Source organism: Lutjanus erythropterus, chromosome 18, assembly GCF_056507025.1.
Source record: "Lutjanus erythropterus isolate fLutEry1 chromosome 18, fLutEry1.hap2, whole genome shotgun sequence".
Taxonomy (NCBI): domain Eukaryota; kingdom Metazoa; phylum Chordata; class Actinopteri; order Lutjaniformes; family Lutjanidae; genus Lutjanus; species Lutjanus erythropterus.
The window spans coordinates 12580591-12604976 of NC_139334.1; the positions used below are offsets into that span (position 1 = coordinate 12580591).

Sequence of the window (24386 nt, forward strand, 5' to 3'; positions counted from 1 at the left end):
GTGTCTGTTGTTTTACAGATTTAATTAAGTGTGAAACAACTGAGGACACATGATGTGTGAAGCATCAGGAAATACATTCTGATATGAACAAAAAGTCATTTATTGATGCAAAGCTAAGTTAGGATTTCTTATGACAAGATGCAACAACATCTGGAATAAAAACATAATAAAAAAAAATAAAATATTTCCTCAACTCAAATGTTTCTTTGCATTCAATACGATGGTTACGTCGAATCTGTAGCTTCTTCACACTTCTGTCTCTTTGGAGCTGGTTCTGCCGAAGAGTCTGTGGACACACAAAATCTGTTTACAACTGATTCAGGTACAACTTAACTTTCCACCCGGTTGGAGGACAGTCTTTGAACCATCTGCACCCAGAGCACAGTGACAGAGTGAATACTCATCCTTTATGGCTTCAACAAATAGTGTTTTCATTATCTAACTGTCTGCTGATTATTTATTTCAAAAGGCAAATTCGCCACCTTCACGTGGATGTCCAGTCGGTGTTCTTCTTCCTGTAGCAGTCAATTTCACAATGATGTATTTAGTGTTGAGGAAGAACTAGAGGCTATTTCAGCTTGGATTCCTAGTCACCCTCTCTGGGTAGCCAGGGAGTATTTTTGTCACCTAATGCTATATTTTGACCATCAAAGTAATACCTATAGGCCATGGTGTTGATACACGGCAACATGGGCGTGGGTATCAGAGGCACAATGCATCCTGGTACATGCAGGCACCACAGGGCAGGAGAATGCAGCTTTCTTGGTCAACATAGCACACACTGGGGAATTAATTGCTCCAGTTGACTACATTTACCATCAACACTGAGTGGGTATCCACATGAAAAGTGCTGAATTTGACCTTTAAATCAATAATTGCAAACTCTCCAGAGTGGAAGGTGAAATATTCACATTACTCTTATATTTTTTTTTGTTGACGAGGCGTCGGGTGAGGCAGAGGTTTTAAAAGTAGGAGATGGACCACTCCAGGGGGAGGCTCAGTGAAAGGAAGTGAAAACATATTACATTAGTTATCAAAAAGAGATCACATGGACCAGCCAAAATGTGTGTGATCTGGTTTAAGAGATAGAATTTTACTGTTTTTCCCACTTTCCCAGAGTCAGAAACTAATAAATGCCTTCCTTTCGTCAGACCATTTTAATGTACTTGGTGTAGTCTGACGTTATGTAAAACAGCAATATTAGGCTATCTCAGCTCAACTGAGAGTCTGTGTAATCACGTAACATAGTTATGATCCCATAGTCATCCAGAAATTGTGCAAAACTAAGCGAATAAACAGAGGGGTGGGCGGGGTGCTGTTTCCAAGCTTTGTCTGGTGAAAGGGCACCAGTTTCACACTTTGACAAACCCTGCTGTAAGGCATCCTAGAGGTCCTGATAAGAATTATTTCATTTAACTGTGAGGAATTTAGTAATTAACTGGCAGCTTTTATGAAACAACAAATAGAGAATGAAGGAGAAACCTACCTGTGTGTTCCTGTTCGCTGCTGAAGAGGACCTCTTTAGGGACAGTGAATGTCACGCACATCATATCTTTGTTGGGTGCTACATTACGCACAAAATGCACAGAACATCGGTTCTCCAGAGGAAACCCAAGGCTGTGGGAGGCCCTCTTCACCACGTCTGTCTCAGGGTTGTCGTCTTTTGAGAAGCCGTAGCAGTGCACTGTGGGTAGGTTCTCATCACAGGGAGGCTCCTGGTGCAACAGGCCCCTGAATGCATCCAGGAACTCCAGAGCCAGTGCAGGCAGGTTCATCACAAAATGAACGCCGGTGTTTCCCTTCAACAGTGCGGGCAGATCTTGCTTCACGGGTCCTTGGATGAACGCCCGGCCATCCATGTTGAAGCTTCTGACTTTTTTCTCCACCTTGTTGAGTTTGCAGTTGTGCTGCAGCCATCTGAAGGAGTCTGGGTTGAGATCGTTGGCCAACACGTTGGCACCGGAGCGGGCAGCTGGGATGGCGAAGGGTCCCACACCAGCAAACACATCAAATATAGTGTCACCACGCTTGATGAGCTCCACTACACGCTGGTGCTCTGTGCTCAGCCGGGGGTTCCAATAGACACGAGAAAAATCAAACTCATATGTCACCCCGTTTTCTTTCACCTGCAGGACAGAACAAGTACATTATATCAAACTTAAATTACCTGAATATGTTTAAGGACTGACTTTACAAATGGTCATGGTCCTACAAAATTACGTGTATGTTAATATGAAATAACTGCACATATGTGTAGGGCTGGGTACTGAACCTTAATGCTTTTATAGCACCAAACAAATTGCTTCAATACAATCAAATATCAAAAAATATCTTGTCATTCAATACCTTAAGAATAAATCTCTAAGTTGCAGTTTATTTTTTATGTTGTAAAATTGCTTTAAGTGAATAAATGTTTTAACATAAAACTAAAGAGTTGAAACAGAGACATTAAGTTTAACCACACTGTGGCAAATTGGTTTGTATTTGTATTTACTTTAATTATGAAACCGAGTGTGTAAAAAGTATCTGAAAGCTGTACCATAATGTAATTTTCATATTTTTAAAAAGGATTTTTGGTATAGAAAAAAATACCCAGCCCGACATTTGTGACTGAACCTACTTTGGCGACCATGTTCTCCTCTCCAGCTATCACCTCCATCTTGAAGTAGCGGTAAGTTGAGTCAATCATGTTTGTCTTGTTGACCACACAGGTAACTCCAGGGTTTTTGTCCATGATGACTTGACCTACAATAGAAGCAGCCACAATATTAGCAATGAACACGACCCCCTGAACCTTTTCTTTGTTAAACCATGGTCCCAAAATAATACACATTTATAAGAATTTAAAAAGGAAAAAAGAAACATATCTTTATACTTTACATGTAATACCTGTATTTATACAGGCAGTAATAGTGAAAATATGTCATATAATTGCAGGTCTCTATATACCAGTTTGTACATTATGCAATTTATGTGCAACGGGACATTAGAGTTGCAACGATTAGTTGATTAATCGATTAGTTGTCAACTATTAACTAAATCACCAACTTTGTTAAGTGAATATCATTGGGTTGTGAACAAAACAAGACTTCATTTGGGTTTTGGGAAATAGCTATGAACATTTTTCAACAATTTCTGACATTTTATGGATCAAACAACTAATCAAGAAATGACACACTGATTAATCAATAATACAAATGATCACTAATTGTAGCCCTACTGGAAATCAAACGTTTGCTGAGGAAGCAGATTACAGTGTTTCAGCCCAAAGCTCGACTAAAGGTCACTGATAAAACATGTCTTCTTTTTAAGAACTGATCGCTCACATCACACTAAGTCACAGTTGAGGTAATTTGTTTTATTTTTATTTTAAGAAGGAAAGAGGTGACATACTGTAATGCTTCAATGCAACCAAATTGTATTTTTGATATAAAGGTCAAACATTATTGTAATTCTAATCATTAAAAAACATTAAAATGATTTTTTGTGAGTTTTGCAGAGATCTGTTCCAAACAAAGATGTTTTCTTAAGTCTGTAGAATATGATGTGCAGGTCAGGGCATCTCTGTAGCATAATGGTTTTTAAGTTAAAATGGAATTTTGACACACAATTTGCCTTTAACAAATATCACGCCCTCTGTGATTTATAAATTGCATAGGCTGTAATATGATTTCCAAACAACTTTTATTCCTGGTTCAGCCCCCACTTTGAATGCAGTCTCTTTTTTCAGAAACAGTGACAAGCCTCTGACTCAAACTTGTACATGGACAGATAAGGAATTAAAGGAGAAACGTAACAAATCCTTCTGTCTCTCACCTATGAGATTCTTGTATGGGAGCTGATGGTCCCTCAGGTTCATGTGTGCAATGTGTCCCACCCGGCTGAACCCAGAGGTCACGTCCTGACCCTGAGGGAGCACTGCCTCCAGCACCTCTTCGCTCTTCAGGTTGTCGTAGGTGAGCTGTAGCTCGTAGTGCTGCAGCTCCTCAGCGACACCAAAGGACCTCAGAGCCTCGGCTTCAGCTTCACTGAAGGAGCTCGGCGAGGACACTCTGTGGGGGTCCAACAGGACTAAACGAAAGTCACTACTCTGCTCTCCATCTTTAACTACTCTGGGCACCCCTGGGCGCTGAATGGCTGACTTTCTCAGGCTCTTTACCACTTTGTTTAAGACCCCAGTGGGCACCCGTAGAGCTGGGACAGTGATGATCTGTGTGAAGGCGTCTTTGTCCAGAGAGGTCATACCCCGCACCTCTGGAGGGGGTCGGTACAGTTTAGGCTCCATTGTGGGCTTCAGAGCAAAACCAGAACAGGATGAGCCTGGCAGTGAAGCTGCAGAAGACCAGACGCTCCGGTGAACAGCAGCAGCTTTTAGGTTTGTTTGACTTTGTATAGGTGCAAAGACTCTGCAGAGGTGCCTAAAAGAAAGAATGAAAGAATGTAAGACAGTTTCTTCTATTAGTTTACTATTACTGGTCTCAGTGTCAGTTTTATTTTTTTTTTAACTATAATATGGGGGATATTTGTCAAGTGCAACATTGAAGAAGCTCACATTAGGTAATACTACACAAACACTCTCGTTAAACATAGGCACCAGTACCTTCTCATACTTGTGTTGATAAATTTGACCAAATTGACAGCAAATGAAACATTTTCTGTCTAATTTTACTTCATGTAGGTTTGTTAGTACACAATATTATCTGCAGTTAGTTTCCATTGTTTTTTTTTTCCTACAGTCTAGTTTTTATTTTTATTTTAGTTAATTAAAATGTTTGGTCCTCTTAAAGGCAATTTGTTGCCACAGTCTTAATAGAGCCTCACATTAATTTATTCATTCAACCTTTATTTTAACTCAGAAATACATTGAGCCAGAGACCTCATTTACAATGAGTAAAAACATAAATAAAAGCCCCTAGACACAAAGAAACACTAATAAGAAACTTAGATAGGAGTGCCAATAAGAGTAACAACAATAAAAACCACAATAAATCCTTAGGAGTAAATAATGACCTTAGTACAGCACTTCGATCATTTATAAATATGGAGAAAAGTACATAATTGTGATTTATGTGAATAAACTGCTAAGATGTTAAATTTATGAATTAGAAGATCATCATTTTATTAGAACTAGTGCTACTTTATTAGCACATTCATTTGTTATGTCAAGCACATGGACACTTATTGTCTTGTGCTTTTAAAAGGTTTTTTGCTGTTAAGCTGTTTAGCAGAGGGAATTTAGGAGAGTCAAACTGAATGAAAAAGATGTTAAATGCAACTTTGTGTTTAATAAAACAACAAACTACTTTTAATCTAGGTGCATTGTTTTATCCTGTACTTTTGTGCATAATGTTACTTTTCAAAGTGCGACAACTGATGTGGTAGCGAGAAAAATAAAAAGCTGCTTTGTTTTGCACATTTGAATTCCTAAGTTTACAGGTCAGAACAAGGAAATGTGAACGTCTGGTCTCTAAAGACTTCACTTTCCTCAAATCTGACCCTCTAAAAAGTAATTAGGTAGACATATCCTAAAACATAACTACATGAAAGACATGAGATACATCCACATTTTTTCCACACATGCCCATACACAGAGCACCTTCACACAAATAACAAATGAAATGACAAAAACGCTGCTGTCATGAAGCAGACAAGTAAACAACGAATCGTAACTATAAACTGAATGTTAGCTTTAACAAAAAGTAGCAACCTCAAGCTAAATAACTACTAATTTTTGCTTTTATTTCAGAGAAAAGTCTCATTTAGAGCTCACCTCAACATCCTCTAGTCTCCGGCATGCTTTAACTACGTCATCGGTGTTCGACTAGCGCCGACTGGTGATTGGTCAAACGAGCAGAGAGTCGATTTCTGATTGGGCGGTCTCTCCTCTGACGTAAAAAAATGCGACGGAAATTAAGGGCACGTGACGTGAGTGATTAACAACAACAGTGAGCAGCTGATAGTTTGATAAGCGGAGAGATTAAAAGTGTGATTTAAAAGAAGATGGTCTCATAACTTTGCAGCTTTGCGTCCTGACACTGGCCGGAGTGTGAAGATTGAACAGGAGGAGTTTTTTTTTTCTTTTAGTTCGTGCCTTCAGTTTTAGACAATGGCCATCAATGGAAACACAAACGTAGATCTACACGACGCCGGGAACGCCGACGCTGACGAAACTACACCTTTATTAGTAAATGTAAGTATAACAACACGTCAAAAGCTAAGAAACAGTGTTTTAGTCTAAGTGTGTGGACCATAAGAAGCAGCAGCTTTTACTTGCACAGGTAAACCTAGTGAATGAACTTGACTGACATGTCAAAATGTTGGTAATATGACAGACGTCACGCGCTTGAACTGCAAAAAAAAAACGTTTCAGCATTTTCAGTTTCCTCTCTGCTTTCAGCCTCTGTCAGCACAAAAGCAAAACACGCCATGGTATTTCAGTAATTGTGCTCCATTTCAACTCAAATCAAAACTAACTTTTTTAAATCCACTGAGTGCAATTTGTTGGAGCAGTATATATATACAATACTGTTCAGGCTGTTTCTCTTATTTACATTACCTGTTTTAGATCAAGAGTGTCCGAGAAATATCAAAAAGCCTTCATCATCATTCAAAACATCTTCAGCGTGCTTTTTAAAGTCTGCATACTCTCTTCACACAACGGACACAACCCTGGTGTCCTCACTGATGGCCACAGTCCAGTCAAGACATGATGATGATGTTATCATGACTGACTGTGAGAGAAGAATTTCTGTTTGAGATTCAAAAGGTCTGTTTTGGAATCAAAGTCCTCTGGTTGAGCATTGAAAATGTCTCCATGTTCCAGTTAAGTTTCTGTGGTTGCTGTCAGTTGTTATATTGCTTACTGTTTGGTCTGTCTCTCTGCTGCTGAATAAAATACTAAATGGTTCAGATTTACAAATCAATATTAGGCTGTTTTTCAAGTATTGCAACAATAGATGTGAATTCTGTTTTTGAGGTGGATTTTCTCTTAATTTGTAATTAATCTTAACATTACAAACACCAGAATCTCTAAGTCATCGGAAAACTTTGTTGTTCTAGTATGAAATCGTCATTGCAAAGATTTTTTTTCTGAAGTTATGAAACAAAGGGATCTCTTTTTCTCTGAAAAAAGTTGTAAATAAAATGTATATTTTTTTAATTACATATGCTGTAGAAGTGCAGAGGCAGAGAAATGGGAATCGATGTAGTATCTGTGTTTGCAGGGGTCATCAGTAGTAAAGAGTAATCTAATACAGTGTAGTAGTAAATACAGAGGATTTCCCCTCATTGATTGATACAGTTTATATGAAAAATATGAGTGAACTCTCAGCCTCATTTCAAAGAGTTTACTTGGACCCCCCGACCCCCAATTTCTGATTAGATCAGTTACTGTCAGTCCTTTATCATTTTCCTGTGATCAGAAAAACAAAGGATGTGGTGAAAATAGAAACTAACAGCCATGCACTTAATCTTATAACCCTTTAATCATGTAGAGATACTTGATTAATAACTCATTGTAAAACTTGTCTGTGAACATGTTATCTAGATGAATCCTGTCAGCAAACTAAAAACAAGATATAAAACAAGACAGACAGGAAGAAAGACGACCCTTTATTAATGCCACAATGGGGAAATTTACAGTATTATAGCAGCAAGGGGAGCAGCACAAAAGCAAGAAGCATCGATAAAAAGCAATAAGTAAGCAAGATATAAATAAGAAGAAAAGAATTAATAAGAAGGATTTAAACAAATAGCTGACTCAGCACTTACATTTACATCATCGCAGACAGGAAATATTGATATTACAGAGATTGAATTAATATTACCCCTGAGTGAAATATTGATATTGCACAGTTGGTGTACAGTAATATTGCCGTGAATTTGTCAGTTTTGGTGTGTGAGCTCAGGTGAAAAACCAGGTGAGAAGAGTAGTGATTTATCTTTATTACTGACCTGGTGACCCGTGACCCTAAACAGGAATAAGCTGGTGATAAATACATCTGTTCAAAGATATTATTTTGTTTATTATTTTGCCAGTGTATATGTATTTTAAAAGTCACATTGTCTGTATTTTTGAATGGGTTTAATTTAATTTGCTGTGTTGTAATTTCAACCACTCTTTATTTCCATCTGGTGTCATTGTTCAGTTGTTCTCAAATAGGAGCCAGTGACACTCTTATTTATTCATTTACGAAAGGATTCATAACTCAAGAATAAGATAGATAATAGATTATGTTCTAATGTAACAATCTTTAACTTAATAAATATATAAACCTTCCTCCTGCCAGTCAAGCATCACACATTAATTGTGGAAACCAGCTCTTTATCATATTGAAGTCCAAGGCTTGGCCTCATTATTGTTATTTTTATGTTTTTTATTAGGCCTATTTTATATTTTCTACATGAGTTATGTATTTGTTATGTAATTTAAAATAATCAGAATCCAAATTTTACTTAATGTACACACTCACAGTGAAACATACTCTCTTGATGTGTGTATGTGGGTATGTGTATAGGTATTCTGTGTTGACACATGGTGGAGATATTTCAAATACATGTCTAATATCTTTCTAATACACCTCTGTTGTGTCACATAACTAAAGAGAGGGGTAAACAAAAATAGGCTATGTCACATTATTCCAAAGGACATACATGAAGTTGTAAAGGGTGCTTGGCTGAGAAAAAATTGAGAAACTGAAATAGTTGACTTCCTGTCTCTCAGTACTGTAGTGCAGGGTGAATCAGACTCAGCAGCCCACACTGCAGGTCAATCCGAGCTTGTTGTGACACTGACACCAGAGTTGCCACTCGTTCTCTGCAGGATATCCCCTATTAGAGAGGTCAAGCAGTGTGGGCAGCTCCCCTTATCCTGAGCTCAGGCAGCTGTCCCACCGCCAGCAGCTCAAATCCCACCCAATACATTCCCATTTCCATTCCCTGATCCTGCATGCCACTGCAGCGTTGTTTCGTGACATCCATCATCAGGGCCGGACAGTTGTTCTTAATACTGTCAGGAGCAATTCTCTTAAAGCTCCTACAAAAAGAGCCGTCCTTTCTGCTCCTGTGTCTTCACACTCACTCTTAACCTATTTATCTTTTATCTGAACATTATCTGTGCTGCTGTGTGTGCAGGGATTAGTGCCAGCCAGACCCAAAGGAGCCTCCTTCGCCTCCTCTGTGTTCAACCTGATGAACGCCATCATGGGCAGCGGGATACTGGGGCTAGCTTATGCCATGGCTAACACTGGAATAGTTGGTTTTTGGTAAGAAAGTTCTCATTACACCTTCTACCACAGTGCTGTTTCTTTTCTTTGCATTTGCAATTCTTTATCTACAGTATAACTTTTCACCAACTACAAAGAAATGCTTTGCCGTTACAGAGAGCATTACAAGTCTCTAACAAATAAACAGCACGACCCTTCTCATTATCCTTTTTTTAAATAATATGCATGCTATAAAATTCCAGTAACCATTTTACATTGTGAAAGAGGGATGTATGTACATTAACAAAAATACTAGGATTTCCGACTGCATCCGGTCACATTTTGTAGTATGCAAGCCAGCAGTATGCAAACCTGGCTACTCTGACCCACAATCCTTTGTGAAAAGCAAGAGGATCAAATTCCAAGGCTCAGTGTGAGGAAGTCATATGTACCAGATGTATCCACACTGCATGATACAACAATACAGTACTAAAGTAAAAATAAAAAGCATACGATTTGGAATGCAGGATATATCTCAACATGAGGCTCGGGATCATGTTTGTTTTTCAAAATAAAAGCCTTGAACAGCCACTGTACATTAACTGAAAACTAAGGATGGACCTTGGTTTTATTTTCAAAATAAAAGTCCCAGCTTGTAACTGTATCTCAACTGGGAACTCAGGAGGAGGCTTGTTTTCAAAATAAAAAACCCATAGAGTAACTGTATCTTAACAGGAAGCTTGGGATGTTGCCTGTTTTTCAAAATAAAACTCCCACACGGCCACTGAATGTTAACAGAAAACTATGGTCCTTGTTCCTTTCAAAATAAAAGCCCCAGACAGTAACTGTATCTCAACAGGGAAGTCAGGATGAGGCTATCTGTTTCAAAAATTAAAGCCCCATAGAGTAGCGGTATCCCAACTTAGTAAATCTGTTCATTTGTAAGCAAAGTGAAAAAAATACTGTGACTGTTTCCGTTATGTACACTTCATTAACTATATCCGTCCATTCCTCTGACCAGAAATGTCATACAGAGTGCTGTTTCAATATCTGACAGCTTCTTAAATAAGTCAGACATAAATACAACTACCTGTGCACTAATGTCTGTTTTGTATGCTTTTCCTCTCTAGCATCCTTTTGATAGTGGTGTCCATGCTGGCAGCGTACTCTATACATCTCCTCCTGAAGCTATGTGACCAAACAGGTGAAAGACTAACAATGGACACAGTCTATCTTTAGATAAGCACCTCCCCATGAGTTTATCCAGGGGGTTTCATCCAGATTTTTTCACCCACACTCCCACTGCCCCCCCTTACTTCACTCATGATTAGATCATTGTTCAGGAAGCTAGCTGCTCTGTTGTTTGTTTTTGTCTTTATTTACATCCTAGTTGTGATTTAATCAGGTGATGTTTAGATAATGTTTAAAAGATAATAGTGGGTTGTTGTTGATCAGTTAGCACCCAAATATTGTTGAGAGTAAGGACATCCTATCCTGATGTTTGATCACCTTTGAAAGAGAACTCCACCATGTTAACATATTAAAGGGGGTCTTGGGGGTTACTCATGATAAACCACAATAAAATTCCAGTTTATTGGTTTTAAAATTTCAATTATTATAATAACCATGTTTTATTACTGCACTTTGAAAAACTCAAGTTAAGTACTGTCCAGCATCAGTCAAAGTTACCTACTCTCCCAGATGCAGACACAGCAGCAACATGGGTTTGCTTTATTTCAGTGAAAACCATGACATCACAAAGGACATGATGCCATTTCAAATTGTTCAGAGATTTTCAATATAAAACTTGAAAAAACGTGAAATGATTACTTTGATGTAAGAATATAAAAATGTTCTTACATGTGTGAAATAAAAGACATATTTGTTTCTGCCACATCTATTCTGATGTTTATGGTTTTAAAGTGCTCATCATAAGTCTGATGTTATAGGAGTGCAATGCTAAATCAGTGGAATACTCTCTCTCAGGTAGATGAGTCTGTCTCATTGTTTTGATTTGACTCTCTTAGGTATCAACTCGTATGAAGGCCTTGGAGAGAAAGCCTTGAAAAACCCAGGAAGAGTAAGAGTTGTCTTTTGGATTAGTGTGAGCTTGCCCTGTCAGAAAAGAAAATTCTCTCACTTACATTTTCAACATGACCAGGAAACACTATATTCACACTAACCACCTTTTCAAATTTCTTGTTAGGTTCTGGTTGGAATTGCTATTCTCATCCAAAATATCGGTGGTAAGTCGGCTGCCATTTCTGTGCACAGTTACATACATTATTTCTGACATGTTGGACATAAACTGATTTTGTGGTTGTTTTAGAAGCAGAGTGGTAAAGAGGGTGCCGAGTGCTGCAGGGTCAGACTATGGCCAGGTTATTTAGGAGGCAGATAGTGCCTCCTACTGGTGATCAGAAGCCTCTGTGCTCAGGTTCCTGTAAGCCTATTATTCAGATTCCCTGATAACCTTTGGCCATGCAGCCGCTGTCCGCTCAGCCCCCTCCCCTGAGTCTGAAACCTGACTTCTTGTCTAATTGATCACTGATGGTAAACCCACCCAGTGTTGAGTAACCTAATGGGACCCCTCCCTTTATCCCCCCACTACTCTCTCTCTCTCTCTCTGTCCTCTTGCCATCTCCGTCCGTCCCTCAGACAGTGCAGAGCTGAGGTGATAGCTCCTCTGCAGTCATTAGTGGCACGGCTGAGTGGATTATTGCCGTGCCCTCTGGTATGTTTGTGGTTTTCCCAGCATGGGGCAGTGTGTATGTGTGTGTGTGTGACAGAGTGTGAGAGCCAGCACTCCAGCATGCATCTGTCTACACCCCGGGCCCCTTTTATAAGAGTGCAATTAGCCTCACTCTGGGTAAACATTCATCTGCACTGCCAAAGCCTGATGGGCCAATTGACCTTAATTACTGACCAGCCCAGGGCTCTCACAGCCCGCCTCTCCCCTCGCTCTTAATGAAATGAAAGTGGCTCTGTCTTATGTGGAACACACTCACTCACTGTTTGCTACTGGCCACACACAGAAGGTTTACATCAAGTTTCCAATGAAGTTTTACATGCATGCTTATTATTAGAATGTGTTTTCCTACCACTCGGGCAATAACAATCTTTTTTCTTCACTCAAGGGCCCTTTTTTGTTTAGAGATGTAAGTATGATCCCAGCAGGAATTCCCATGCAAGTGTTGTGGTGCTTACAGTAACCAACTGCATGAAACTAAACCATTGCATCATGCCTGTTGTGTGATCCCTGTCAGTGCGTCTGTGTGGGTTTGAGTGGTTGTTTTTGTGGTTCATTTGAGTTGTTGGATGAACTTTTGCAGGGAGACATTTTGGCTAAAACACCAAAGCCTCAGAATAACCTCTCATTGACAGATTTTAGTGCATATAGCTGGCATTAATTTTTCACAGAGTGAGTGTCCTTGTGTCTGTGTGGGCTGGAGGGTTATTGGAGGAATTCTCTTTTATAAACAAAGACAGGATCTGAGGGATTATGGTCGAGGCTTATTTAACGGCGAGTGCAAGACCAGCCCCTGGGGCAATAATAAGGTCCCAACTAACTCTGGCTCTGCCTCGCTTCACAAATTTATATCCCTTAAAGGGATAGTTTGTATTTTATGAAGTGCAGTTATATGAGATACTTATTGATAGTCAGTGTATTGCGTACAGCAGATTAAGGGAGGAGAAAAATCGATTCTTACATCACAGTTCTCTCTTGAAAGATTATGAATCAATGCAGAAAAGTCAATAATCTGAAATTTAAACCCCAGTTCTCTACATTGATCCATAATACATGATCACCTGTAACAATTTTGTAAGACCAGATTGTATGTTCTTTATGGCTGAACCAATTGGATGGTGAAATTACATGGACATTAACATGTGTATCATGTTTACGTTCATAACTTAAAAAAAAAAAAAAAGAGAGACTGGGTCCGTTCAAGGTGCCTGGTAAAAGAACCACAATATACACTAAGTTTTAAAAGTAGCAAGTAGTCACATATTGAACAGACCCAAACTCAGACGCATCAGTGTTTTATAATCACATTATAGCCCTCTGAATCAGAATCAAAATGTGAGGTGCTGAGAGATTTACACCCCTACAGTTGATGGCAGTCAGCACACACCAGTTTGGAGAAACAAACAATGTACTGCTGTGGACAGGATCAGCAGCAAAACGTATTGTAGCCACCTAAAACTGGCCCACAAAAACTATTATCAGTTTATGTGTACACTATATTCAGAATATTTTCACCACTACCTTGCCATCAGAGAGCCCTTTCAAACTACTGTTATATAAGCCAGATTTCATTCTCTCCAAGCCAACCAGACTCCACTGGAAAAATTAGTAATTAGGAGTCTCCGATCTACTGCTGCCTCGATCAGTTAACTTGTTTTTGCTATTGTGTGACTTCAGTGAACCCAAACTAACCTTTTAAAGCACCTAAGTCACACAACGACCCGAACAAAGTAACAGATTGATGCAGCGGTGAGACCAGCAACCTCTGTGTTGTGTGAGGTAAAATTAAAATTTGTGCCAAAGGAGACTGTTTGCTTTGCAGAGAGCAATATGTGGCTTATATAATGGCAGTATCCCACTGGAAGATGCTGTCTGACTGTAAGGTATTGTGGTGAAAACATTCTAAATATGGCATACACTTACACTGATACTGATTTTATGTTTTTTAGGTGGGCCTTTTGTAAAGTGGCTAAATACTTTTTGTTGCTGACCCTGTCCCCAGCAGTTCATTGCTTAGCTTATTACACTAGTACCCCTGCTGCTTCTCCAAACTGGGGGCATGTTGACCACCATCTACTGTAGGTAACACATTGACTATGGATAAGTACCTCTTACCATCCCTTTAACATTCCTTTGCTTTATAACTGACCACACGCTGCGTCTGAATCCCAGTTTCACCAGAACTGTCCTCTCCAACCGGTGCAATCTCTGTCTTCCCTTTACCAGTTTTTTTTTTCTGATCTTTTGGGGGGCTGGTATGACCCTCAGGAAGTGACCATGATCGCCTCTCTGATTGGCGGTCTGTAGAAAGGATGTTGGAGCCCATCGGAGGCTGATAATATCCTGTTTCCTAGTGAGGTGGAGCAGGGGGAGAAATACCTGGATTAGCGTCAGAGATCATTATTGTTAGCATTCCTCCTCCCTTCACACTTTTTCATCCCAGCTGCTACTCCTGGTCTCCAGCAGTTGGAAGATCTGCATAATGTCTGCTCCTCTGCACCGAGGGCTTTGCTGGTGATCCCCCTTGAGCTGCCCGCCCCACCCATCTGCATTAACTCAGAGCCGCGGTACCCCCTCCGCCCTGCCTTCCATTTCCTTGCTCTGTCTGGAAAACACACCACCTTCACACAGAAGTTTAGGATTGCTTGTGGCAACATCCAGTCATCTGTGTTTATGATGTAGTTGTTTGGTATGATTGTGTGCTTATTTTTGTTTATTTGATTTAGAAAACACACATTTTCTGATCTTTTTCTCCTCTCTCCCCTCAGCCATGTCATCCTATTTGTTCATCTTGAAGTCGGAGCTTCCTGCAGCCATCACCAGCCTCATGGGCTCAGACAGCACAGGGTGCGTGTATACAGCCAGTGGAAATACTCAGATCTTTTACATAAGCAAAAGTATTAACAATATTGGACTAATAACATACTCAAGAACAAGTCCTGCACTGAAAATGTTATGTAGGTGAAAGTTATTAACTAGTATTGAGTGTTGTTAAAGGAAAAGGTGGTGAATCACAGTGGTAAACCTGCCCCTGTCCCAACTTTTTTTAGAAAGTGTTGCCGACAGAATGTTATTATATTACTATATTTACAAAAAACAAGTTTATCCGTTTAAACATTAAATACCTCATCTTTGTGCTATATTTAATTCAATGTAAGTCAAACGATTTGCAAATCGCTGCATTCTGTTTTTATTTACGTGTCACACAACATTACAGCTTTTTGGAATCAGGGTTGTACAACATTTCTCACTGAGATGTTGAGAAGTAGAAGTAGAAAGTGACATGAAAAGAAAATACTCAAAGTACAAGTGCCTCAACTTTGCACTTCAATACAGTGTTCAAGTACATGCACTGTGTACATGTTTACAGCACTGTGAGGTCCCTCTCTCACCAATAAGGAAATTTGGTTCAAAATCTGTCACAGCTGTGGGTAGAAACCAAGTCATTCTTTTAGATTAGCTGCACTAAGATAACGAATGAGTCATTCCTGTTCCCATGATGTTGTAGATTATACCTTTGGCCTTCAAATAAGTCAACTTTGACATTTTCTGCACCACAAAATTGCACAAACTGGAGTTTGTAGGGCAGTGAGAAACCTATGAATAATGCGGTGGAAGAAGACCTCTCACCAAACCACAGTACTCTGCTAATACTTCGTCTGTGAGCGATTGGAGAGGAGCTCGTGCTCTGTGTTGTACAGCCAGAAGCATGCCCAGAGGAAATGTATTTATGATCGAGAGCCATTCGTCACCCGTCATCAGCAGCCTGTTTCTTTCATTGGCCTGCGTGGACGATCCTGCAGCTCAGAGACACTCCAGGCCAAGAATGTAACTTCTATCACTTTATTATTGGCCACACTGGTTTAAGCGAGAGTTGTAGCTGCTCTCAGCCCAATCCGTCAACATCTGAATCTTCCACACACAGCTGCTTTGTATTAGTGCTCTCCTTTCACCCCCAAATCTCTCGCACATGTTCCCCGGAATCAGACTGATACAAGGGGATATCAGTTTTGCCATTCTAATTACAGCTCGCTGCTGAGGGAAACAAAACATTTCTGTTAATGAGTGGCTTTGGGATGTTAACAGACACATACTCTATTTCATCAAAGCCTAAAATAAACGAGTTGTTTTATATTAAAGCGCGTTTCTGTTTTTCTGGCTCATTTATCATAATACGGCAGAGTGAAAACACAGTTGTGCTCAATCTTTTGGTCTCTGTCTGTGGTAATGGTAGTGGTGGAAAGAGTGCTGACAATCTGTACTCAAATACAAGTACTGTTACATTACTGAAATGTTACTCAAATACAAGTAAAAGCACTGCTGTTAAAAAAAAAACAGCAGTATTCATATAACTACTCTTATAAAAAACTACTCAGAGTATTAGTTACTCTTAACTGTTTAATTCATTAACAATAGCAGCCATTCAACCGTCAGTCTAAATTAGTCCCAACTCCTGGATTGTCCTGGTCAGTGGTCACAGTCACCCCTTCAAACCTGTGCATGGCACAGTTTGTTTTAGGCAGATGCTATTTGCACCTGGGGTAAACTAGCTAATCTGACTATTTGCACCTAGGATTGAATGCAGGGTGGAATTACCAATGTGGCTATTTGCACACAGGGTGAGACAACTAATGTGACTATTTGCACCTGGGGTGGAATAGCTATAATGTGGCTATTTACACCTGGGTGTGTATAGCCTATAATGGCAGAGACCAGCTATTTACAAGCTATTTGTGGCCTATTTACACCCATAATGCAGAGACAAACCATGATCTTTTCCCTAAACTAACCAAGTAGTTTTGTTGCTTAAACCTAGCTAAACTGCAACTGAAAGCTGAAAATAATATTTTAAAGAAATGTAAATAATAAGTCAGTTAAGTCTAAAAATTAAGTAAAAACTGACTTCTAATTTCACACTCGACTAAAATCCTTCTTTCCCAGAATGGGATTCTCTAAAGCTAAACTAAGGGGTTGGGTGTAAATAGCAGAATAGCTGCTGTGTGCCTCTTCACATCTTGGTGCAAATAGACACTGTTTTTTATGGCCGTATGTCCACATGTCCTGATTTTCATTTCCCAATTTCTGAGCAGATAGCCTTGGTGGTTACAAATTGCAGATGAAAGTTTTGGATATTAATTGAAGTTGTACTTAGTACTCAGTTGTTATAATTAATACTTAAGTACAAGAAAAATTACATAAGTATACTTATAGAAGTACCACAAAAAGTGGCTTAATTACTGTAATTTGGGTGGTTGTAATGAGTTATTTCCACCCCTGGCTAATAGACTGTGTGTCCTGTTTAAGTTTTTCTTGTCATGTTTCAGTAACAAGGCCAAAGACGTGGACAGCTGTGGATTTGTGCTGCGTTGGCCAGATTTATGCTGATCTTCAACACTATGTGGAGATTGACTCATTGGCAGTCAAACTCCAACCTTAACTGCGAGCTGTCCTGCATCTTGTTATAGCGTGAAATGTTCCACATTTCATGGGTTGTCTAGGTATCCTGCGCCTTTACAGTAAGCCTCAAGCCGGAACTTAGTGGTGGTGGAGATTTTTTTTTACATCCCTCTGTGTGCATAATGCTCTGTAAAAGTGGTGAAGAGGGTTAGCTAAGCTGCGGCCGAGTGCTTCAGCTAAACATAGGTTTGAGTAGAGGTGATTGGACAAGAGAGAGTCGGGGGGTCAGAGCAGAGGTCTCCCTGACATCCAGTTACGAGGCAGAAATGGCGTAGACGCAGAGACAAATCCATCAGCGCCTATGGTAACGCCACAGCTGTGAAACTGCCAAACAGGGGTCAGTGGGTGTTGATGTGGTCAGAGCAGGTGCTGCTGACTGTGGGAGCCCCATAAAGAGCAGTGGAGCCAGTCCCTTATGACCCCCACGCTGCCGTCCAACACACAGCAGCGCCAGGCAGGCAGCACCCTTCCCACCTCGACCCCCGACCCCGGCGGAGCCGACATGCCTTCCACATGTGTCACCTCGAGCACTGCCCCCTCCTCCTCCTCCTTCTCTTCCTCCTCCTCCTCCTCTAGCTCCCCAATCCCGAATAAACCGCCAAGGCTATCCCTCAGCAAAGGAAAATATTATTCCCCCTCTCCAAAAACTCGGCAAGTGAAATGTGGTCTCAAATGACGGAGCGACACAACGTTTGCATGTGAATTACATAATTGTTATGGTTTGCAAGAGCTAAAGCCCTTAATTCGTACCACATGATGAATCTGTCGCTCCGTATTTGAGCACGAAATGGAGACAAATTTCCAGAGTCGTTCCATTTTTAATGCACTAAAGATTCATCTCTGCTATCCATAACATTGATGATGATGGGAAATGTGGCTTGATTCAGCTTTTAATAATTCATGTCTGGTTGTTTTTCAGAAGTGCCTGGTATGAAGATGGCCGGTTGCTTCTGATCATCGCCACTCTTTGTATTGTTCTACCTCTGTCAATGTTGCCTAAAATAGGTAAGTAGTTGGATCAAGTAGCATCTCAATTCACTGGTCTAACTGCCTTGAATTGTTGTTTCTCACTAGATTTGACTCTAACTTTTACAGGTTTCCTGGGATACACCAGTAGCATCGCCTTTTTCTTCATGCTGTACTTTGCAGTAGTGGTGAGTTTTAATTTACCCCTTCAAAATCTTTATTTTCCCTTCTGTTCTGTTGTTGACATGTTATGTTGTGTCCTCTTCAGATTGTTGTGAAGAAATCGTCCATCCCCTGCCCTCTGCCTGGCAATGTGACAACACTTTCTGGTGGCTTCCAGGTAACAATGACAACACCAGTGTCCTTCTACGCTTGTCCGTGTGAACACAAATGCACATTAATTTTGACAGCAGAACTTCGTTAGTCAGTTCAGTTCATTTTTTAAAAAATAAAAAGGACAGAGAGAAATAAAAAGTACAGTATGAGGATTTGGAATATATAACTAAATCAACTGCCAATGAATATTACATGAGAAAATACAGTATTTGCCCACTTCAACATGACTTCCGGTAAATTGTTTTGACTAAAATCCAATTTGAATTGTTTTAGTCTTAGTCTTGTTGAACTCTGTTAAACACACGTTTAACAGTGAAGACAGTAGCCTCTATGATCTCATGCTACTTCAGATATCATCAGTGTCTTGTTATTGTTTTGATGTAAGAGAGAAACCTACTGTAGCTGCAGCAGAACTTGCATATTGTACTTTTTAGTGTTTTTACCTTTGCATGAATTTTGGGATGACTCGTCTGCAAATGTTGCTTCAAGTTCGTTGTGTTTTTGCCAGTGATCGTTGCTCCACACGGTTGACAAAAAGTCTTGTTTTCCTTGATATCAAATATGAAATTTATCTATGTGTCGTCCCTCCCAAACTTTTTTTTGTTGGCAAAAGTGTCAATAGATTTCACCATAGTTTTTGTAATAACAAATTACTTTATTTTGGTATTGTTTTGTTTTAGTCAGTGAAGAATGTCACTGACTGATGTATGTAGTCTGGACCTGACTGTCGTAGCTGCAGGATTATGAGGAAAACTAAGTTTCCTGATTGTGTCGACTCTGGTTGATGAGGACCAGAGAAGGCTGCAGAGAGCTGTGTGTATGGTGAATAGTGTCAGTCCTGAGGGGAAGGAAGTTCAGATGACCTTGCACCAGTCTGGAAATGACCTCTGGCCTTTTGGAATTATACAAACCACAGAATAGCTTCAGACCTGGCACAGTTTACTTGGTTGGTTGTTTTCCTTTTAGCTCCAAAACCAGGCAGTAGAATCCAGCACTGTGTTTCTGTCATTTGCAGCAGCACTGCAGAAGTAATCTCCTCTCAGAAATAACACACCTCTCTCTACTCTCCTTGTTTCCCCAGATATCAGATCCCTCTGACTCAGAATGTCAGCCCAGACTCTTTATCATAACCAGTAAGGTATGTGTATATATGAACCCAGCCTTTTTCTCCACGCTGCACGTGCAGAACCTGTGAGGTGGCAAGTGAGAAGCTGTTGAAAGAAGTGTTGTACTCTGGTGACAAGTCACACTCTTTACCTATGAGCTTGGCTGTGTAAGTAAGGAGCTCGAGTGCACTGTGCAGCTGTCACTCACTTTTATGTCTCACACAAAGGCCATACAAACATGTGGCAGACAGAATTACATGAAGTACGTCTGGTCCAGTTGTTTAAACACAACCTGACAATGTTTTTGTGAGAAAATAAATTTAGTCTAAGATTACTTCTAATCAGAATTTATTAAAATGAGCAAATCTGGTTATAAATTAAGTAGTGCTCTGTTGCACAATTAAAAACTAATCTCAGTTTAATGAATGAGCATAAGGGCAAAAGTTTGCTTGATCTTGATTTTCAGTGTGAATACAGACCTTGAAAGCGGGGCCTCACGATCCTTCTGATTTTTTGGGTTTTAAGCAGGAGGTGTCAGAAAAAGTTACCACAGGGATAACTGGCTTGTGGCGGCCAAGCGTTCATAGCCAAGTTTAATCATGTGTACTGAAATTAAATATGATGATTAAATATGATGCTTGTTTACCCAAACAGAATAAATAAAATAAATAAATAAAATTTTAGTGTTGTCAGGACCTAGAAAGTAGCTATTCCTTAACAAAATATTTGCATTGTTTAGCTATAAAATATAGAAAACAACAAAACAAAACAATGCTTTTTTTAGCTAGCTAAAAATGAAAAACTAAACGTTATATTGTTTGCTGGCTAGCTGAGAAAAATGATCCCTTGCTAACTAGCTTAAAAGTTAAATAAACAGATTGTTTTCTAGCTAGCTAAGAAGTTTTTAAAAAAGCTACATAAAAAATTTACTAAATTTGAGGAAAAACTTGATGACCGAAATATTAACTAGAGTGAAAGAAAGGAGAGACACTAAAAAAAACGAAAAACTGAATCGGTATAATTTGTAATTCAACCATTATTTAATCTGGTTTACAAATGAATCCTTGATGGAGTATTTAACAGCATATATTTAAACCTGAACTTTCCATCGTCACACTGTGCAGCCCAGATGGATATTACCACCACACAAACCATACCGCGACCCACCTGCCACCTCACTCCTGTGTAACAGTGTAAGCTGATAATTTGTTGGTGACGGCTGTGCTCTCATTGGTGTGTGTTGCAGAGTGCCTACGCCATCCCCACCATGGCCTTCTCTTTTCTGTGCCACACGGCTATCCTGCCGATTTACTGCGAACTGGACCGGTGAGCACTGCAGCCTCTCTGCTTTATTTTTCATGTTTAAGTAAATATAAACATTATGCTAAATGAACGTGTCCTGGTGTCTTACAGACCAACTAAGAGCAGGATGCAGAACGTTACATATGTCAGTATTAGCCTCAGCTTCGTGGTTTACCTTGTTTCTGCTCTGTTTGGCTACCTCACCTTCTACGGTAAGCATGCAGTGACACACTTCACTCTAACAATTTCTCTAAGCCCGTTCATATCTTCATATTGTACTCTTACCTTGTTCTCGTCTCCTGCTCACAGCTCATGTGGACTCTGAGCTGCTGCTTGGCTATGGCAGATATATGCCTCATGACATCATCGTGATGACTGTTCGTCTGGCCATCCTGCTGTCTGTGTTACTGACTGTGCCCCTTATTCACTTCCCTGTGAGTACACTGACCCGAGAATACAAGCAAAAAGTACCAGAGTGTCCCAATTTCCTCAGTTCTTACCTGCCTTTTAATTATTGTTAGGGTTATTAATTTTGTCACATTTTTATTGATGATTTCAATAGAGGCTGAATATGCAGGATTTGTCACTCACTGTTTGTTAGCAGACCATTCAAAGTTGGCCCCTCCTTCCCAGCTCAATGAATGAGAGAGTGGGTCAGAGACAGCAGCATTGGTTGAGAGAGTGAGCTAGAGAGTGTATCAAGTGAGGGAGAGGCATTAACAAGAACAAACCAGTTAATCGGATGAATAAAACCTTATTTTCTGGTTGTGATTATTTTTGTGTGATTGCAGCCAAAGCAATCCTCAGTCTGCTCTGCCTGTGTGTGTGTGTGTGTGTGTCTATGTGTGTATATCTCTTGCTGCAGCTCTCAGAAACAGAGAGCAGAGAGACGGAGACAACAATGTTACCGTTTTAGAGTCGGTTTTAGAGTCCCACCGTGCCAGCCCACCCTTGCAATTTGTTATTGGCTGGGAGCTACGCACCACAACCCAAAGGCTAACACCCAGAAACATAATGAAAACATCAAAATAGTGAGAAAATAAGAAAATATAGGCAGGTCTTTGCAGATGCAGACACCACCACACATTTCTAGTTAATCAGAACTGATGATTAGGAGGAAGTATGTATTCCTTGTAACTGTTATTTGTGTGTAAATTTATCTATAGTTATAATGCTGAATTTCATATTAAATGTATGCCTGTACATTTGCCTAGTCCCTGCTTTGCGACAGGAAAAAATCCCTTTCACTACAGTTAACATGTTCTTTCTTTTCAGTCCAAACAACACTACTCCTGTTTCCATCTTTTTCTCATCAGACATTTGTTCAGAATCATTACCACAGTCATTACTGAGCTGTATTTGTGTGTGTTATGCTGCAGGCCCGTAAGGCTGTGACGTTGCTGCTGTATGGAGAACAGCCCTTCTCCTGGCCGATCCACATCATTACAACTCTGATCATCCTGGGTGTGGTGCTCCTGATGGCCATCTTTGTGCCTGATATCAAAAATGTGTTTGGAATCGTGGGTATGTGATGTTTTTTTTTTTATTTAGGAAAGTAACTGTTTATTTTTCTATATGTTATTGTCTTTATAAATTCTATATATTTTTTTTTCTTTGCTGTACAGATACAACAGTTTCGCTTAACTGTGACCTTTGAATATTACGTTCTGTTTTCAACTGCAGCTGACATTAAAAGCAGCCAAGTTCTCAGCTAAGACATCGATATTCCACAATTATTGATCGTGGCAGCTAAAATCACAGTCTCCTCTCATTCATAATTAATGGTGCAGTCCTGCTCAAACAGTTTATGAAGCTGCTATTGTCAGACATAGAGTATGTTGTCTGTGCAATTCAAATAACTTTCCCGTTCTTCTCCCAGGATCGACAACATCCACCTTACTGTTGTTTGTTTTTCCCGGTGTTTTCTACCTCAAGATCAGCCGCCAAACCATCAGATCCTTTGACTTCTTTGGGGTAACTACACAAAATACTGACCAGTTTAAGCAACAATAACATCTTAAGCCCATTTTACTCGCTGTCTCCAGTGCTTACTTTTTAAAAATTTAATTTCCTTTTACTTTAATGATGCTAATCATGTTTTTTCTTTGCTCTTTGTGTCTCTAGGCGATATTACTGGTGGTGTCTGGGTTGATTATGGGACTCATCAGCCTCTCTGTCATTGTCCTCTCATGGATATACAGCTCCACCTTTTCCAGCCCCCCTTAACCAAATTAAGCACACGAGCAAAGAAGGGAAAAGTGTGCCAAAGAAACTGAATACTGGATCAGACAGATGCTAATCAGTTTCACCTCAGGCAGATTATTTACGGTAAAGTTGTTCTCAACACTAGACTTGTGTTTTTTTTTTTTTCTATACTAACAATCATAGACCAAACATACAAGGGCTTTTCATATTCTTCTCACTTTTATAGACCTCTACAGGCTTTAAAGTTGTTTTTTTTTTTTAATCAGTCAAGTTGTCCATTTTGTTTAAGTTCATTTTATGTAATTTTTTTCATTTTTACTTTCTGAAAGTGTTTGTTTTGTTGGATTTGGATGATCATGCACCTTATGTAAATCTTCCAGAATTTGAAAATGCTGACCAAGTCTTAATTGTAAATGTGTTAGGTTTACTGCCCTCTCAAATGTTGCTGGTGGCACATTTTTACAGTTTTACATACACAATGAATCATTTTCATTCTCCCATTTATTTTAGTGTATTTTACTCATTTTATTTTTTCTTTTAAGCTTGTTTTTAATTTTTTAATCCATGTATTGGTTTACCACACCACTTACAGTCAAAACCTCAGGTGTCTCTGCTGCTACTTGACCTGTGTTCTTTAGCTTTAATGAATGTGACAAAAACTGAACAGATTTTTAAACTGATCAGTTTTTGTTTAGACTAGTTAAAAACAGTGTGCTCCATGTGCTTATAATGGAAAATAATATAATGTTATTCTTCAAATTGCTGGCATTTAATAAAAGGGAACTTGTGTATACACTGACACGTTAGTTTGTTCATTTAACCGCTGGCATGTCTGTATCAGTGCTGTGGAAAGCTCATCAGTCTAACATGTCACATTCATGGCTGTGCGTTTGATTGGCAGGCGCAGTACTGACGCTGCTCCTCAGTGTTGTGCTGTGGGTTCAGCCTGTAGCTAATGAAAGCCACATGCTCGGTACGTTTCTAATCATGATGCTGTTTAGATTGTCTTCATGCTGCCTCTGGAACCTACAGGCACCCGACTGCTGCTTTTAATCGAAGGAA

General features: G+C 39.6%; 2 protein-coding genes across 2 annotated transcripts; one reads left to right on the top strand and one right to left on the bottom strand.

Annotated features, from left to right (window-relative positions):
- Position 1: 1 nt before the first annotated feature.
- trmt5 (tRNA methyltransferase 5) lies at positions 2–5918 on the bottom strand. Its single transcript, XM_084742384.1, has 5 exons — positions 5771–5918; positions 3817–4418; positions 2621–2745; positions 1487–2126; positions 2–286 (listed from the first exon to the last, which is right to left on the bottom strand). Exons 1-5 carry the CDS (start codon positions 5776–5778, stop codon positions 225–227), a joined length of 1437 nt encoding a protein of 478 aa, XP_084598510.1. The 5' UTR covers positions 5779–5918; the 3' UTR covers positions 2–224.
- A 27-nt stretch (positions 5919–5945) lies between these two features.
- On the top strand, positions 5946–24123 carry slc38a6 (solute carrier family 38 member 6). The gene is made up of 16 exons (XM_084742387.1): positions 5946–6190; positions 9133–9263; positions 10334–10407; positions 11231–11283; positions 11410–11449; positions 14721–14799; positions 18329–18414; positions 18505–18563; positions 18644–18715; positions 19793–19849; positions 21064–21143; positions 21231–21331; positions 21429–21553; positions 22499–22643; positions 22999–23093; positions 23244–24123. The coding sequence occupies exons 1-16, from the start codon at positions 6107–6109 to the stop codon at positions 23343–23345; spliced, it is 1383 nt and encodes a 460-aa protein (XP_084598513.1). The 5' UTR covers positions 5946–6106; the 3' UTR covers positions 23346–24123.
- The last annotated feature ends 263 nt before the right edge of the window (positions 24124–24386 follow it).

Coding starts and splice junctions, on each gene's coding strand:
- trmt5 (XM_084742384.1), bottom strand. Junction 2,746..3,816: donor CCCATACAAGAATCTCATAG/GTGAGAGACAGA, acceptor CTTCTATTGTAG/GTCAAGTCATCATGGACAAA. Junction 2,127..2,620: donor AGGAGAACATGGTCGCCAAA/GTAGGTTCAGTC, acceptor TCTGTCCTGCAG/GTGAAAGAAAACGGGGTGAC.
- slc38a6 (XM_084742387.1), top strand. CDS start 6,107: ATGGCCATCAATGGAAACACAAACGTAGATCTACACGACGCCGGGAAC. Junction 10,408..11,230: donor GAAGCTATGTGACCAAACAG/GTGAAAGACTAA, acceptor TGACTCTCTTAG/GTATCAACTCGTATGAAGGC. Junction 14,800..18,328: donor ATGGGCTCAGACAGCACAGG/GTGCGTGTATAC, acceptor GTTGTTTTTCAG/AAGTGCCTGGTATGAAGATG.